A 15,371-nucleotide genomic window follows, 5' to 3' on the forward strand; every position below is an offset into this window, starting at 1 on the left:
AGTTGGAGGTTGCCGTGAGCTATGATGCCACATCACTCTACCCAGTGCGACAGCTTGAGGCTCTGTCTCAAAAAAAAAAAAAAGAAAAGAAAAAGAAAGAAAAGGAAAAAAAAGAAATCAGAGTCAGGCACAGTGGCTCAGGCCTGCAGTCCCAGCACTCTGGGAGGCCAAGGTGGGTGGATTGCTTGAGCTCAGGAGTTTAAGACCAGCTTCAGCAAGAGCAAGACCCCATCACTATTAAACACAGAAAAATCAGAAAAATTAGCTGGGTGTTGTGGTGGGTGCCTGTAGTCCCAGCTACTCCAGAGGCTGAGGCAGAGGATCTTTCGAACCTGCGAGTTTGAGATTGCAGTGAGCTAAGCTGATACCATGCCACTCTAGCCCAGACAACAGAGCAAGACTCTCTCTCCAAAAAGAAGAAAAAAAGAAAGAATCACAAAAAATAAAATTAAACTAAAATTAAAGTAAACCAAAGAACTATAATAAAAGATTAGAAATAGAAGAGTTAAAAGGTAAGGATGGAGACATTGATGAAATAGTATGAACACTGAAAAAGTTCTAAAAATTAGAAGCAGCTAAATGTAGACAGGAAAATGGTTAAGACATGTAAATGGCTAAAACAAAAAGATAACAAAAACTGGGCCGGGCAGGTGGCCCATGCCTGTAATGCAGCACTTGGGAGGCTGAGGCAGGTGGATCACCTAAGTTCATGGGTTCAAGACTAGTTTAAGCCAGAGTGAGACCTTATCTAAAAAATAGCCAGGTGGCTGTGGCGAGTGACTGTGGTCCCAGCTATGTGTGAGGCTGAGGCAAGAGACTCATTTGAACCCAAGGGTTTGAGGTTGCTGTGAGCTAAGATGCCACAGCACTCTACCAAGGGTGACCAAGTTAGAGTCCGTCTCAAAGAAAAAAAAAAGAATATAACAAAAACTAAGGCAATTCAGTGCAAAAACCAACAATCATCAGTGTGTGCAATATGAAGATAAAATAAATGAAAGGAAATAGAACATAAATCATTTCAAAGATTAGAGGATGAACCAAAAGGCAAAATTGGGTCAGCTCAAAGGCTGGAAAGCCCTGTAGGGTCGCTCTTAGCTATTTGGAACTAAGGGGGCCTCAAAGTTCAGGCAACTTCCCTGTCCTCATCCCTTCCCTGACTCCTTGAGGAGCAGCCCAGAGCCCTCATCCTCATCCCTCTCTGCCTCCTAAGGCAGGAGAAGAAGGGCACTGGTAGTACCCAGTCCCTGGGGTCTCCACTGGTGCCCTTGGCCAAGGCAAACGCATTTGAGACCTGGTCCCTCATTCACCTGCTAGGTGACCTTCAGTACATGTCGGGCCTCCAGATCCTTATCTGTCAAACTCTTGGCTGGAATCCTTGACCTTATAGCTCTTCTAAGGCCATTACCAGCCAGGCCAGCCTCTGCCAGCTTGATGTCAGGGATCGTGTAGGAGAGAGCAGGAGTGGGAGGGTGCCTGCTAAGGTGCCCCAGGAAAACCCGGCTGCCACAGCTGGGAGAGGAGAGACACACATCATGCATGTGACACAAATCCTCACCACCGCTGTTCCACCTTTCTGTCTCAACAGAGTCAAAAAAGGCCCTTCCAGGAAGGATGTAGAAGAGAAGAGTGAAGAAATTTCTCTTCAGCAGATAGGAGCTTCTCCCCTCAGAGAAACCATTTAAACTGCCAAGAGCCCGGCACTTGTTAGCAGCACCTAAGCCTGGGTACTAACTGCTCAGGGGCTGCTCCCGGGAGCACCTGGGGATGCTGATGTCATCTTGGAAGAAAGGCTCCTAAAAAAAATCCTGGCTCAGCCCGAGAGCCACCCACAAGCCAAGGCTGGGGCCGCTCAAAAGGAAACCCAACCAGCAACTTACAAATATACAGAAAGCAGGAGGAGCCAGTCCCCAGGGCCAAATCTGCCCCTCACAGTGGCGTATCTATAGCCAGGACTCAGAACTACAAAAAGGATCCATGTAACCTAAAACATTTGTACCCCCTTGATATTTTAAAATTAAAAAAAAAAATGTCTCTGTTTATTCCCAAGAACAACTTGTCTTTGCAGAGTTAGGGTTAGGTCTCTGTCACAGAGTTGTCCCTGGAATAGTCCCACTTGTCCTTGAGAGACTTTGAGAATTCATTTAGTCCACTTATTTGGAAAGAGTAAATATTCTTCCCTTTGTGTGTGACTTATGTCCTCGACTGCCAAATGTCCCTACAGCAGCCCTTCTCTTCTGCCTTTGTGGCCCAGCAGCCCTTGTCGTGGCACAGGCCTTGCAGGTGGCACATGCTCAATAAATAGTTAATGAGGAAATGGTGAAACCAGACTCAGGCAATGGCTAGAGACCTTTGCATCCCTGGCAATACCACTTTGCAGAAATGGGTTATGGTTAAATCCCCCACTACTTTTTGTTTGTACTGTACCCATTTTGTCATCCTGGGTAGAGTACCCTGGCGTCCTAGCTCACGCAACTTCCACTATTGGGCTCAAGTGATCTTCTTGCCTTAGTCAGCCTTCCCCAATAGCTGAGACCACAGGCATGCACCACCATGCCTGGCTAGTTTTTCTACAGAGACAAGGTCTCACTCTTGCTCAGGGTAGTCTTGAACTCCTGAGCTCGAGTACTCCACCCACCTTGGCCTCCCAGCATGCTAGGATTATAGGCATGAGCCACCATGCCCAGCTGAAAATATGGTAATTTAAAGTGATAGATCTGTCAGGGCAAACATTTCCCCCAAAAAAGTAATAAAAATACACCTATTCTGATTAATGGCAAGAAAGGAATATCCATCTATCTATGAAGAAAAAAAAAAACTCTTCTTTCATTCACTACCAGCTACTTGTACAAATTAAATTTTGTACTAAAGAAATTAATAAAAATGACCAAGAATTTGAAGAGATCACCATTGGCTTGGCGCCTATAGCTCATCGGCTAGGGTGCCAGCCACATACACCAGAGTTGGCAGGTTCGAATCCAGCCTGGGCCTGCCAAACAACAATGACAACTACAACAAAAAATAGCTGAGTGTTGTGGCAAGTGCCTATAGTCCTAGCTACTTGGGAGGCTGAGGCAAGAGAATCACTTAAGCCCAAGAGTTTGGGGTTGCTGTGAGCTATGACTTTATGGCACTCTACCTAGGGTGACAGCTTGAGATTCTGTTTCAAAAAAAAGAAAAAATTGGCTCAGCACCTGTAGCTCAGCACCTAGGGCGCTCAGCCATGTACACCAGAGCTGGTGGATTTGAATCCAGCCTGGGCCTGCCAAACAACAATGACAACTACAATCAAGCCAGGCCTTGTGGCAGGCACCTGTAGTCCCAGCTACTTGGGAGGCTGAGGCAAGAGAATTGCTTAAGCCCAGGAGTTGGAGGTTGCTGTGAGCTGTGATGCCACGGCACTGCACCGAGGGTGACATAGTGAGACTATGTCTCAGAAAAAAAAAAAAAAAATGAAGAGATCACCATTAAAAAACAATTTTTTTTTTTTTTGAGACAGACCTGCAAGCTGTCGCCCTGAGTAGAGTCCTGTGGCATCACAGCTTACAGCAACCTCCAACTCCTGGGCTCAAGTGATTCTCCTGCCACTGCCTCCCAAGTAGCTGAAACTACAGGTGCCCACCACAATGCCTGGCTATTTTTTGGTTGCAGCCGTCATCGTTGTTTGGCGGGTCAGGGGTGGATTTGAACCTGCCAGCTCAGGTGTATGTGGCTAGAGCCCTAGCTACTTGAGCCACAGGCGCCGAGCCACCATTAAAATTTTTGAATAGGAATTAAACCTGATATGGCTGGGTATGGTGGCTCACAGCTATAATCTCGGCACTTTGGGAGGCCAAGGCAGGAGAATCAGTTGAGGCCAGGAGTTTGAGACCAGTGTGGGCAACATAATGAAACCCTGTCTCCACAAAAAATTTAAAAATTAGCAGGCCTGGTTATAGGTGCCTCTATTCTCAGCTATTTGGGAGGCTGAGGCAGGAGGGTCACTTGAGCCCAGGTTACAGTTAGTTATGATGATGCTACTGTTGCCCGGGCAACAGAGTGAAACTCTCTCTCTCTAAAAAAAAATAAAGATTTTAGAGACAAGCATAATATAAATTCAATGATTTCATGTCTTTTCTGTTTTTTGTTTTTTTTTTCTTTTGGCCGGGGCTGGGTTTGAACCCGCCACCTCCGGCATATGGGACCAGCGCCCTACTCCTTGAGCCACAGGCGCCACCCGATTTCATGTCTTTTCTAATACTTCAAATTATTTTTATCATCTTAATAAAAGTATAAATATGTAAATATTAAAGAAAAGTAATTTTCTTTTTTTGGAAAAAAAGTAATTTTTTCTCACCAAACTCCATGGAAATACCCTAAATCTCCCCTTGACTTCACCCAGTGGGCTAAAAAATATATTTTCTACTAATTGCATAAAATGAAAATGTTTGCAAAACACTGGAACAGACACAGAGGTATAGAAATTGCCTGTTTTCCTCTCTTCTTTTAAATGATTTTTACTACCTTTTTTTAAAAAAAAAAATCACATGACCTAATGGAAGGCTTGAAAAATAGGGGTAGAACCATCAGCAATGACCTCCACCTATTCCACCCCCATATTAATTATCTATTACTACAGAACAAATCATCCCTTCAGTGGCTAAAAAAATAAATATTATTTCTGATGGTTTCTGTGGGTCAGAGATTTGGAAAGGGCTCAGCTGGGTAGTTCTAACTCAGAGAATTTCATGAGGCTGCAGTCAGGTATTGGCCAGGGCTGCAGTTATCTGAAGGCTGAACTGGGGCTGCAGGATCCGCCTCCAAGGTAGTTCACCCACAAAGCTGGTAAGTTGGTGCTTCTGTTGGTGGGCAGCCTCAATTCCCCTCCACATGGGCCTCTCCATAGGCTTTTTGTCTTTAGACACTGGCTTTTACTAGAGGGAGAGATGCAAGCCTTCAAGGTAGAATCCAGAATGCCTTTTATGACCTAGCTTCAAAAGGCACACAGTGTCCTAGTGATCACACAGGTTAATCCCTGATTCATTTGGGAGGAATCCACACATTGTCTTAAATATCATGAGGTCAGGGTCACTGAGTGCCATCTTGGAGGCTGGCTACCACACTCCCCCAACTCTGTGTGTGACTGTCAGTGTGTTCCCTTCACAGCCTTCACCTAACAGGAAAAGCCTTCATATATTGACAATCATATTGTTTATACATTTTTTTATCTGTGCTCACTCCTTTTCCAGAATTCCATTTTTTAAACGACAAAAGTCCTAAAATTCACTCATTGTGAAAACTCAAACTTGAGAAAAAAATATATTTGAGGGAGAAAGACTTTCACTCCTTGCCCTGAGAGGTAAATACTTTCAGAATGTTTTCCTCGTGATCTTGAGCAAGTCATAACTGCTCTGATTCTTGCAAGGTTTCCTCATCTGTGAATTGCGGAAGTCTATCCAACGGAAGTTCCTGTAAGAATTAAATGAGATTCTTTTTTTTTTTTTTGAGACAGAGTCTCACTTTGTCACCCTCATTAAAGCACCCGGCGTCACAGCTCACAGCAACCTCAAACTCTTGGCCTTAATCGATTCTCTTGCCTCAGCCTCCCAAGTAGCTGGGACTATAGGTGCCTGCCACAATGGCCATCTATTTCTTTTTAGAGATATGATGTTGCTCTGGCTCAGGCTGGTATTTAACCAGAGTTCAGGCAATCCTCCTGCCTTGGCCTCCCAAGTACAGGCGTGAGCCACTGAGCCTGACCCCAGGATTAAATGAGATTCTATATGCAAAGCACCTTACCTGGTACCTCTCTCAAGTATTCAGTTAATACCTCCAAGTCTCATGGCTAGTAAGTGGCAGAGTTTACTTAAAACCATTCTTTTTTCCATTATTCCAAGCACTTGCCTGTCCCAATGCTCTCATTTACTAGTTGTATAATTTTTTTTTGCAGGGGGTACAGAGTCTTGCTCTATCACCTGGGTAGAGTAATCACCATGGCATTAGCCTCGCTCACTGCAACCTCAAACTCCTAGATTCAAGTAATCCTCCTGTCTAGACCTCTGCAGTAGATGGGACTACAGGTGCCCTCCACAATGCCTGGCTAATTTTTCTATTTTTAGTAGAGATGGAGGTCTCACTCTTGCTCTGATCTCAAATTCCTGAGCTCAAGGGATCCTCCTGCCTCAGCCTCCCAAAATGCTGGGATTATGGTGTTAGCCACTGTGCCCAGCCAATAAATGTTAGTTTTTAAAAGGAAAACTTAGTCATTCTTATAGACAAAAGTAAATTTCAAGACTACTTCAAACCTCATACTAGTAGTATATGTACACCTGGGATCAAAGTACACAATCATTACTTTAGATTCAATATTTTATCATTGTCACAATCCATCCCTCCCAAACCTAATATTCTAACCAGGAGTGCTAAGTTATTCTGGTCCCCCTAAATCTCCTTTTGCTTCAGAATCCTAATTTTCAGCCATATTCAGACACTCACACCTAAGTCCTAGGGACTGCTTTTATACCTGGGGGTTGAAATCTTTAGAATACCATCTGCAACTCTATTTCTGCTCTGCAGCTTATGACCTCTGTCCTTGCTGAATCCCTGGCAGATGACAAAATGACATCGCCACCATCATCATGCGTCAGGGGTGTTTCTACAACCAAGAGAGTCTGACAGCACAACTGAAAAGGACTAAATAAGCTGTGGGTCATTTCAGCATATAGATTCCGTCATGTTTACATCTTGATTCATATTCCATGTGCACGATTTCTCCTGTATCAGAGCAAGCTTCTGGAAGCAGGAACAGGTGGAATCCTATGCAGCCTTCCCAGTGTTTCCCCACCATAATTTGCCCACCTCAGAACACTTCTTTTTTTTTTTTTTTGTAGAGACAGAGTCTCACTGTACCGCCCTCAGGTAGAGTGCCGTGGCATCACACTGCTCACAGCAACCTCTAACTCTTGGGCTTACGCGATTCTCTTGCCTCAGCCTCCCAAGCAGCTGGGACTACAGGCGCCCGCCACAACGCCCGGCTAACACTTCTTAATTTAACTACTCTTGGGCATTGTTTGAGATTTTGCAAATATTTTAAAGTTGTTTGGGCTTACAGTGTTGTAAATCTAAACTCTAGATTTAGTCTGTGCTGTTTAATCAGGTTGCTACTAGCTACATGTGCCTGATGAAGTTAATTAAAATTAAACAAAACTTAAATTTGAGGTGGCCCTCGCAGAGACAGCTAGTGCAAGGCTGGGGAATGCTGAGCCCCTCACTGTGCCCTGCACTGCCCAGACTAGCAAATAATACAGTCAGCGTGGCCAACAGTGACGCCACGTAACCGAAGGGCAGGATGTCTGCTTATGCCTCCTTTGTGCCCAGGTGCAGAGAAGAACATAGCAAGAAATACCTTGCTTGACAGAAGTCCTTGTCAATTTTGCAGCATTTTCCAAGAAGTGCTCTGAGAGGTGGAAGATGACGTCTGGGAACGAGTAGTCTAAATGTGCTGAAATGGCAAAGGTGGGTAAGTGCCCTATGACTGGGAAATGAAAGACAATGGACCAGCTAAGGGAGGCAAGAAGGATCCTAATGCCCCCAAAAGGCCATTGTCTGGATTCTTCCTGATCTATTCAGAATTCCACCCAAGATCAAATCCACAAACTCTGGCATCTCTATTGGAAATGTGGCCAAAAAGCTGGGTGAGATGTGGAATAACTTATGTGACAGTGAAAACAGCACTATGTCACTAAGGCAGCCAAGCTGAAAGAGGAGTACAAGAAGGATGTTGCTGACTCTAAGTCAAAGAGAAACTCTGGTGGCTGAAAGGGCCCCCTACAGTTGCCCGGAAAAAGGTGGAAAAGGAAGAAGACAAGGAAGAAAGGAGGAGGGCGAAAGGAGGAAGATGAACAAAAAACTGTTTATCTGTGTTGGCGCCTGTAGCTCAGTGGCTAGGGCACCAGCCTCATACACTAGAGCTGGCGGGTTCAAACCTGGCCTGGGCCTGCCAAACAACAGTGACAATTATAACAACAAAATAGCCGGGTGTTGTGGCGGCTGCATAGGATTCCACCTGTTCCTGCTTCCAGAAGTTTGCTCTGATACAGGAGAAATCGTAGTGCTAGCTACTTGGGAGGCTGAGGCAGGAGAATCGCTTAAGTCCAAGGGTTTGAGATTGCTGTGAGCTGTGATCCCACCGCACTCTAATGAGGGTGACACAGTGAGACTCTGTCTCAAAACAAAAAACACTGTTGTCTCCTTGTGAATATCGCTGAAATGCTCCCTATAAAATCAACTGAAACCAAGGGTTAAGACCTTGCTAGAATTCTAAGCCTTACTAGGAATAGCTAAGGTTAGCACAGTCACAGTAACATGGATAGTTTCTGTGTAAAAATAGTAGCCCTTCCCTGATTCATTTCTCCCGGCCTCAATTCCCAATTGCCCCAAATTCAGCCTGCTTTATTCTTTCGCCCCACCTCATCTCTCAGCTGCTTATAATATAGAATCACTTAGCTCCTCCAACATCTTAAGAATTTACCAACTTCTGCCCCTCACCTGCTTGACTGCTCAGGAGTTGGCTAACTGCCCTTAATCACTTCTATAGATAACACCTGTATTATAAAACCTGAGATTGATTGACTCAGCAGTTTCTACATCCCTGTGATTTTGTGCCAACCCAACCAATCGACAAAACCAATTCTCCAAGCCCCCTGCCTACCAAATTCCCCTTAAAGTCTCCACTTAAGAGCTTCTCAGAGAGACAGATTTGAACGATTTCTCCCTCCTCTGCATTCTGCTACCAAAGGACAATTAAACTCTGTTTTTATTTATTTATTTTTTTTTTTTGCAGCACCTCTGCTATCTCAGTGCATGGGGCAAAAAATACCCTCCCTTAGAGTAGGGGAGTACCATAATTGCCACATCTCTTATTCGAGAAATGTCCATTGCCCACATTAGATTTAATTACAAAATTTGATCATGATCTTGTCATAATCTCAAAGTGCTCTAGAAATTGCCAATGTTTTACATGAAGTGGCCATGAGTGTCCGGAGCTCCCTGAAACCATGTCTAATTTGAATGTATTTCTAAGCATTTTTAAAATGAAAGGTGCTCTCATGTTCTCCTTACACAGTACACCTTGCCGTTGGTATGACAAGGCATTTAAAGGTGTTTCTGAAATTGTTTTTTAATTTGTGAGGTGGTGTTAATCATATGGTTATTGGCTAGAAATCCTGAGTTATCAACTGTACATCTCTATGACTTGAAAAAAAGAACAAAGGCTCAGCACCTGTAGTACAGTGGTTACAGCATCGGCCACATGCACTGAGGGTAGCAGTTTCGAACTCAGCTCTGGCCTGCTACACAACAACAACTGCAACAAAAAAAATAGCCAGGGATCGGCGCCTGTGGCTCAAGCGGCTAAGGCGCCAGCCACATACACCTGAGCTGGCCGGTTCGAATCCAGCCCGGGCCCGCCAAACAACAATGGTGGCTGCACCCAAAAAATAGCTGGGCATTGTGGCGGGTGCCTGTCCCAGCTACTTAGGAGGCAGAGGCAGGAGAATTGCTTGAGCCCAGGAGTTGGAGGTTGCTGTGAGCTGTGATGCCATAGAACTCTACCCAGGGCGACAGCTTGAGGCTCTGTCTCAAAAAAAAAAAAAAACAGCCGGGCATTGTGGAGGCTGAGCAAGAGAATCTCTTAAGCCCAAGAGTTTGAGGTTGCTGTGAGCTGTGATGCTACAGCACTCTACCCAGGGCCACAGCTTGAGACTCTGTCTCAAAATAAAAAAAAAGAAAGAAAGAAAGAAAAGAACAAAATAACTGAAACCAACTCTTGATGCTGCTTGCTTGGTGTCAAGGCTGTGGGGAAAATGCAACTGCCTTTAGCTTCCAGTTGTCTTGTTTTTATACATGGTGACATAGCATTCTGCTGCCATTCTTAGCTGTGGACAAAGGGGGGTCAGCTGGTATGAGAAGTGTTTGGAATTTTTTTTTTTTTTTAGTTAAGCATGGTAGCTGTTAAACTGTTTTAAAACAAACTATAGAATTCATTGTCGGCAAAGCAAAGAGCCACTGCATCAACGAAAATACAAGAATCTTTTGTACTTAAACACGATTTGCAGTGTTCTGGGGCTTTTTCATGTCTAGTATGTTTAAGTTAAGTAAATCGTGTTACATTTTCAATAAATTGGATTCCTCAGCTTCCCTAGACCCATTCAAAGTACTCAGGAGCCACATGGGGCTGGTAGCTACTGAGTTGGGCAGCACAGATCTAAAATATTCCCATTATTGCTCTTCTCTGGTTACTTCAGCTCCAAGGTCAGCATGTCAATGTCAGAGTCTGATTATTGAAGAGGCATTGGCATAAAGTTGCCTTCATTTGCAAGAGGAGCACCTCTTCTAACATGTCCTAATTACTTTTTTGGTGGGGACAGAGCCTCAAGCTGTCGCTCTGGGTAGAGTGTTGTGGCGTCACAGCTCACAGCAACCTCCAACTCCTGGGCTCAAGCGATTCTCTTGCCTCAGCCTCCCAAGTAGTTGGGACTACAGGCGCCCACCACAACACCCGGCTATTTTTTGGTTGTAGTTGTCATTGTTGTTTGGCAGGCCTAGGCTGGATTTGAACCCGCCAGCTCTGGTGTATGTGGCTGGCGTCTTAGCAGCTTGAGCTACAGGCGCCAAGCCTGTCCTAATTACTTTTAACAAATAAGGTAATGTGTGAAGAATAAGACTGTTCTGGCCGATTTCCTCATATTTGCAGAGAGAAGTTCTGTGCAAGAGAGAATGACTGTGCAAAATTTCCAAAAAAATAAAAAAAAAGAGTTTAAAAATAATGCATTCCTTGTTATCTCCTCATGGCCACCTTTCACGGGATCCCAGGGCCACTTCTCTTTTTAGCAGCATTCACTCAAGGACAACCCAAGGTCAGTTGTCATATAATCCTAGCCCATATCCAGCACTATCTGGAGAGGGAACCCAACAGGTGTCTGGGCTGCCCAGCCAAGACTATTCCCAGCACATGCCTCCCCTCTCACGGGCCAGCAACTGGAAAGCTGAGGTGAGAATTATGACATCACCCGCTGAGCTTAAATGGAGCAGCTGAGAAGCCCAAGTCCCAAGAAGAGCTGTCCTGGCCTGCTACTGGCTTCAAGCAAAGGGACACTCTGGCATTAGGAATGGCTGTGACCACAACTGATTTCACGGGGATGCAACTTGTGCAATTGTGCTGGGCCAAAGCTCAGAAGGGTCCCACGTTTGGTTTCATGCTCTGCTGTCACCATCTTGAAATTCTTAATAATTTTTGAATTAAGGGAACCTGCATTTTCAATTTGCACCAGGCCTCTCAATTATGTAGCTGGTCCTCACTGCATTAAGCCAGGCCTTTTCCATGGAAAGTGTTAATATGTGAGCAAGACACCCAAATAAACATGGAAGACGGGATGTGGAGAAAGGCGGAGAAGAGAGTGGAAGAGGTGGGCAGCAGCTTCGGAGAGCCAAGCCACCATCCTGGCAAAGGATGGCGACACGAACGGACAGTAGCTTCTGCACACACCACTACATCAGGGGCACTTGTGATTCTGGTATTTAAGGGGCAAGATGCTTGCTTTTTGTAGAAACATTACTATTCAGAGAAAGTCTGATTACACATAACAACAATTGTTGTGCTATAACTTTGTTGATAACATAGACAGTTTGTTCTCTTCCCAAACTTTCCTCTAACTTGTGTAAACTGCTAAGAACTCAGAACTGACAGATTCCTTAATGTCCATTTGAAGCAAAAACTCAAATGTTTGAAAGTAACTTCAATCAGCAAACCCGTAATCATAATTTTTCATCCAATGTGCCAAACATGATACTGTTATTTCCCAGCAAGCCATCCTAAATATAATATTGAAATATAATATTGCTTTTTGGTGTTTAAAAAGCAAAAAGTGGGCTGGGTGCAGTGGCTCACACCTGTAATCCCAGCACTTGGGAGGCCAAGGTGGGTGGCTTGCTTGAGCTCACAGGTTCGAGACCAGCCTGAGCCAGAGTGAGACCTCATCTCTAAAAATAGCTAGGCATTGTGCAGGTGCCTGTAGTCCCAGCTACTTGGGAGGCTGAGGCAAGAGAATTGCTTGAGCCCAGGAGTTTGAGGTTGCTGTGAGCTATGATGCCACAGCAGTCTACCAAGGGTGACAAAGTGATACTCTGTCTCAAAAAAAAAAAAAATTTAAACGCAAAAAAAAAGCAAAAAGTAACTTTAAAACACAAAGGGATCCTTAAGTTTACACAGAGAAGTAGAAATAGCTAAATCCCCTTTACCTGAGAAAAGCTCAAATGTTCTAGATTTCTTTATTGCCTGATTAGTAAAGGAAATATAACTAATAAACTAGATAATTCATTGAAAGAAAACAAAAGATAAGGAATCATTGGAAAATGGAAACAGAGTCAGCCTGATGGTGGCTTACGCCTGTAACCCCAGCACTGTGGGACGCTGAGGAGAGAGAATTTCTTGAGCTCAGAAGTTCAAGACTTGGGCGGCGCCCATAGCTCAGTTGACAAGGGCGCTGGCCACATACACCTAGGGTGGTGGGTTCAAACTCAGCCTGGGTCTGCTAAGCAACAATGACAACTGCAACCAAAAAAAGAAATATCCGGGCGTTGTAGTGGGCGCCGGTAGTCCCAGCTACTTGGGAGGTTGAGACAAGAGAATCACTTAAGCCCAAGAATTGGAGGTTGCTGTGAGCTGTGATGCCCACAGCCCGAGTCTGAGGTTGCAGTGAGCTATGACTCTGTCTCAACAACAACAAAAAAGAAAAAAGCAAAGAAATAAAAATTAAAAATAAGCAAGGAAATTAAAAATTATGAAAAATAAGATATCAGTGTAACCACTAACACAGATTGAGTATCTGATGACTGTTTACTAAAAGGAGGAAGATGTAAACAACTGTAGGTTTAATTCTATTTAAATAGAGCTGAACACCCACTACCACTTTGGAGCTATTTGCCAGCCACCTGCATGCATTCAGGGTATTGCTTTCTTTAGTGATAAAAACCAGCTAATTCTGTTTTTTTTTTTTTTTTTTTTTGAGACAGAGTCTCAAGCTGTGGCCTTGGGTAGAGTGCCGTGCCATCACGGCTCACAGCAACCTCCAACTCTTGAGCTCATGGTATTCTCTTGCCTCAGCCTCCAGAGTAGCTGGGACTATAGGCCCCTGTCACAACGCCCGGCTAGTTTTTCTATTTTTAGTACAGACAGGGTCTTGCTCTTACTCAGGATGGTCTTGAACTCCTGAGCTCAAGCAATCCACCCACCTCGGCTTCCCAGAGTACTGGGATTACAAATGCAAGCCACCGTGCCCAGCCTAGCCAGAATATTTTGATTTGTTAAACTTGCTCACCCTACTTGCCAACAGCACTCCTCTTACTGGATCTTAGGATGAAACAAGCCAAAGGGATCAGCACCCCTCCTCGGGGCCACCATCTCTGACCACTCCCCAGGAAGAGGGGCTAGGGAGGATGTGCTCTGCTTTGCTGCATAGGCAGGGAGGAGCAGAGGGAGCACCATGTGAAGACAGGTGGGTTGCCCTTGAGTGAGTGTCTGCTTAAGAGAGGAGCAGTGTTCATCTCATATGTCCACATGTCCTTGGAGACCCATGTCAGCTCCCACAATGTCACCCGTAAGGACAAGATAAACAACCAGCTCAGTCCAGCCCTGGTTCTTTTTTTTAGGGCCTCTTCATTTCTTTCTCTTTTTTTAAACAGTCTCACTTTGTTATCCTTGTTAGAGTACCGTGGCATCATCATTCACAGCAACCTCAAACTCCTTGGCTCAAACAATTCTCTGGCCTCAGCCTCCTGAGTAGCTGGGACTATAGGCGCCCACCCCAACGCCTGCCTATTTTGGGGGTTTTTTTTAGAGATGGTGTCTCAATCTTGCTTAGATTGAGGACTACAGGACTCAGGACTACACTCCCAGAGTGCTAGGATTACCAGCCCTGGTCCTGAGGAAGGTCTACATGGTGCGAGTCATCCACCCTGGGAGCAGGTCTGGGAAAGTGAGCAGAGGAGCAACAGCTATTATTTCTATCTTTTCTCACAAAAGATGTTCTGTTCATAAACTAGAAGACTAATATACAACACAGCCAAAAGAAAGTTTCCCTTTTCTTCCTAAATTCCTAGGTTCCCAGAGTAGCATATTCTTTTTTTTTTTTTTTATAGAGACAGAGTTTCACTTTATGGCCCTAGGTAGAGTGCCATGGCGTCACTTAGCTCACAGCAACCTCCAGCTCCTGGGCTTAAGCGATTCTCTTGCCTCAGCTCCCAAGTAGCTGGGACTATAGGTGCCCGCCACAACACCCGGCTATTTTTTTGTTGCAGTTTGGCCGAGGCTGGGTTTGAACCCGCCACCCTCAGTATATGGGGCCGGCACCTTACCAACTGAGCCACAGTGCCGCCCCCAGAGTAGCAAATTCTATTGAACTAAAACATGCAAGTGGGCTGATCTTTTTTTTTTTTTTTTGAGACAGAGCCTCAAGCTGTCGCCCTGGGTAGAGTGCATGGCATCGCAACCTCCAACTCCTGGGCTCAAGCGATTCTCCTGCCTCCACCTCCCAAGTAGCTGAGACTACAGGCGCCCACCACAACACCTGGCTATTTTTTGGTTGCAGCCATCATTGTTGTTTGGCGGGCCCAGGCTGGATTCGAACCAGGTGTATGTGGCTGGTGCCTTAGCTTCTTGAGCCACAGGCGCTGAAGCCTGATCTTTTTTTTTTTTTTTTTTGAGACAGAGTCTCACTATGTCATCCTTTGTAGACTGCTGTGGTGTCACAGCTTACAGCAACCTCAAACTCTTGGGCTCAAGTGATTCTCTTGCCTCAGCCTCCCAAAGGTGCCTGCCACAATGCCCAGCTATTTTGTTGTTGTTGTTGTTGTTGTTGTAGTTGTCATTATTTGGTAGGCCCATGCTGGGTTTAAACCCCCACCAGCCTCAATGTATGTGGCTGGCGCCCTAATCGCTGAGCTATAGGCGCTGAGCTGGGCTAATCTTTTTTTTTTTTTTTTCATTTTTTTGGAGCAGGTCTTGTTCTGTCACCTGGACTACAGTACATTGGTCCAATCTCCTTGCTGCAGTATTGAACCCATAGGCTCAAGCTATCCTCCTGGGTAGCTGGGACTACAGATGCACTACCACACCCAACTAATTTTTAATAGTTTTTAGTTTTGTTTTTGTAGAGATGGAGTCTTAACCTGGGCTGACCATAAATCCAAGGCCAAATAGCTCATACACTGACTACCCTTGCATGAACTTGAAAAACATACCCTCTTAGGGTAGGTGCAGCTCTCTGGGTACCCAGCTTTGGTGAGTGGATTATGCCTTTGTCAAAGTTAGAAAGGGTATCACTTTCGCCCCTGGGAAG

General features: G+C 44.9%; 1 protein-coding gene across 1 annotated transcript in view; it reads left to right on the forward strand.

The window, feature by feature from the left end:
• LOC128564923 (solute carrier family 22 member 20) overlaps positions 1-1,968 on the forward strand; it is a 30,294-nt gene extending 28,326 nt beyond the window's left edge. The window contains exon 10 of the mRNA XM_053561019.1: positions 1,586-1,968. Within this exon, the coding sequence (XP_053416994.1) occupies positions 1,586-1,682 (97 nt within the window). The 3' untranslated portion in view covers positions 1,683-1,968. The remainder of the gene's footprint in view (positions 1-1,585) is intronic.
• The last annotated feature ends 13,403 nt before the right edge of the window (positions 1,969-15,371 follow it).

The sequence above is a fragment of the Nycticebus coucang genome, chromosome 14 (assembly GCF_027406575.1).
Source record: "Nycticebus coucang isolate mNycCou1 chromosome 14, mNycCou1.pri, whole genome shotgun sequence".
Classification (NCBI taxonomy): domain Eukaryota; kingdom Metazoa; phylum Chordata; class Mammalia; order Primates; family Lorisidae; genus Nycticebus; species Nycticebus coucang.